Source organism: Alligator sinensis, unplaced genomic scaffold, assembly GCF_000455745.1.
Source record: "Alligator sinensis unplaced genomic scaffold, ASM45574v1 scaffold689_1, whole genome shotgun sequence".
NCBI lineage: Eukaryota > Metazoa > Chordata > Crocodylia > Alligatoridae > Alligator > Alligator sinensis.
Window position 1 is genome coordinate 406,691 of NW_005842816.1, and position 2,763 is coordinate 409,453.

At 48.7% G+C, this 2,763-nt stretch overlaps 1 protein-coding gene across 1 annotated transcript in view; it reads left to right on the plus strand.

Moving 5' to 3' along the window:
- LOC106722879 (3 beta-hydroxysteroid dehydrogenase type 7-like) overlaps nucleotides 1-2,763 on the plus strand; it is a 14,592-nt gene that overhangs the window by 4,417 nt on the left and 7,412 nt on the right. The window contains exon 3 of the mRNA XM_014525513.2: nucleotides 565-673. Within this exon, the coding sequence (XP_014380999.1) occupies nucleotides 565-673 (109 nt within the window). The remainder of the gene's footprint in view (nucleotides 1-564; nucleotides 674-2,763) is intronic.

A 2,763-nucleotide genomic window follows, 5' to 3' on the forward strand; every position in this document is an offset into this window, starting at 1 on the left:
ACCTGTTTTGTATTAATTGAATCTATTGTCTGACATTAAGGTTGCAAACACCGTGAACCTAGTACTTATGATGACCAACGCTGGAGAAGTCCACAAAAACGGACACCATTTCCCCGATGTGAGCCTTTTGTTATCAGTTTTATAAACAAAAACTAATCCCAGCCTGCTGTTCCCAGGGGCTGAGAGCAGAAAGGCCTCATTCTTTCCACTCATCCCTAATCAAAACCCGAGCACTCCCTCCCCCCCCGCCCTTCCTTTTTACACTCCATAGCAAAAGTAGGATCTGGTTGACAGCAGTACACTTCAAGTTGGCACTATTTCAGCTGTTAACAGCCCAGTGGGTTATATTTCCCAACTGTAGCCACTGCTACCATATTGTGAGCCTGCATGAACAGACCTGAGCCAACCCAACTTGTCCTATGGCTTTGCAACAAGATTCAGCCATTGGGAAAATGGATGCAAGTTTTCAGAGTCAAGCTTGTGATCTAAACTATTTTTGGCTTATCTAGCAGGAACCAAACCAATAGGGTCCTAATCATTTTGCATTCCTGGCATGCTTTCTAGGTACTGAGAATGTGCTGAGGGCCTGCTGCTTTCTGAGCATCCCATATATTGTCTATACAAGCTCTGTGGCTGCCGTGGGGCCCAATAGTCAGCGAGACCCCATGCTTCGGTAAGGCTGAGCAGATCTGTTGCATCTCTCTGATTTCTCAGGGTTACTGAATGAAGAGCCTTGGAGAGGGGGCCAGCCTGGAGAATGCAAGAGAAACGTGTTGATTCCCATGTTTTGTGCACATCATCTGCTATCATTCAGGGATTACAGCACAGGCAAATGGCCTAAATGTCACCAGTAGTGGAGAAAACGACAGGAAATCATGCACCAAGCAGCACATGAGCCACATCTCAGTCTGGTTTCCTGCCAATCCCATTTGACCACCCATCCCTGACAGAGTCCCTTTTCCCTAGCTCCCAAAACCACATCAGATCAGGTCCTAACCCGGCTCCACTGAAAAACACTGAAGAGAGTCCTGGTAGCCAAAGACCCTGATTTCACAAGACACAGAGGGTACTTGGTATTACAGGGCAGGGGGAACAGGAAGCTGGTTTGAAAATCTGGGCCCTGACTCTCCTGTCCCTGGAAACCCAGAGTAAGTCAATGTAACGGTAATGGCGTAAAGCAAGAGTGGGAACGGTATTAGCATAAAGCAAGCCCATGTTGTGAAAAGGTGTCAGCTGTCTCTAGACAGAGGCCAGCTGGAACGACTGGAAAGCTGCACAATATGGCTATGATTTTCATGCTGAAAATACAGGTAATGCAGCTTCCTAGCTCCTCCCGCTCCTGCGATTCTCTTGTGGCCCATACCCCTGCCCTTCTTTCTTCCTTTTTCCTTCTGTCTGTCCCTTTTCCCCATCATTCATTGTATAATTGTATTTAACTCACTTTTACATGCTGGGGAACTGACACAGACAAAGCACGATTAGTCTCTGGACAGGGTGATGGGTGCTGGGGTATGCTAACACCTCAGCAACCGACAATAATAGAAAATGCCTCTGTCAGTCTCAATCCCTCCGAGACAGCCACCACAGAGATCCCTTCTGACAATGCCACTCTCGTCTCATTAGTGTTCAGTTCTCTGTGATCATTTTGAAAAGCAAGAGCATTATGCGGAGCTCTTTGTTACTAGCAAGCTTCAAAGGCAGGAGATGGTAGGGGGGGACAGAGGGGATGAGCACTTGAGCAGTACACTCCAGTCCGGGCCTCACATGGGGGTTACCTCTGTGGGGAGCTGCTGCTTTTAAAAGCTTCACAAGAGAAAGAGAGAGATTTTCAGGTGCAGAAAGCAAACAATTAAAGGCAGAACTTCGAGACAAACCTCTTCAGTGTCCAAGGTTTCCAGAGTTTCTGGGGCATGGGAAAAAAACCAGGCACAATCAATCTTCTGTCTAGCTTCTTTTATCGTCTGCCTCCTGGTCATCACCCGTAAGCCCAGGAAGGGGGAAGGTGGTCTCATGATAACAATGCAGGGCACAAGGAGATTTGGGTTACGTGCCTGACTCGTTATTTAATTGTATTACTATAGCATCTAAATGAGTTAAGATCAGGGTCTTACTATACAGGTGGTGGCCTAATAAACAGACGAGGGACAAAGGGCAGGAGAAGAGTAGTAGCATCACCTCCACAGCTGGAAACCTGAGGTGCAACAGTCAGGGAAGTTGCTCAAGGTCAAAGAAAAAGTCTGTGGCATAGCCATAAACCAGGGGCGGGCAATTATTTCGGGCGGAGGGCCACTTACTGAGTTTTGGCAAGCTGTCGAGAGCCACATGGCAGGCAGCCAGGGGCAGATAAATATATATTTTCTACATTTTTTAGGGGCCCCACAGGCTGGATAGAATGGCCTGGAGAGCTGCATCCAGCCCACGGGCCACATTTTGCCCGCCCCTGCCATAAACTGACCACAACTACCTTGAGGTCTAGTCCAATGCTTGGAACAAGAGCATCCCCTTTGTGACTGACTCAGATTCGGTGTGGCCAAATCTCTGAATCCGAATCGAATCAGGGTTCCAATTAAAAGGTCCGAATTGATTCAAAGCTCTCTGAATCTTTGGAAAATTCGGGCAGTCCCAGCAGGGAGCTGCAGCCAACTTCAAACTGATAAGTACTAGGGCTGGGGGAGGGGGGAGGGGACCATGGGGGGCCCCCTACCAGGCCCCATCTTCTGCCTGCTTCCCCAGCCCCCCTGAGTGGCCCCCAACCCCTGCCCA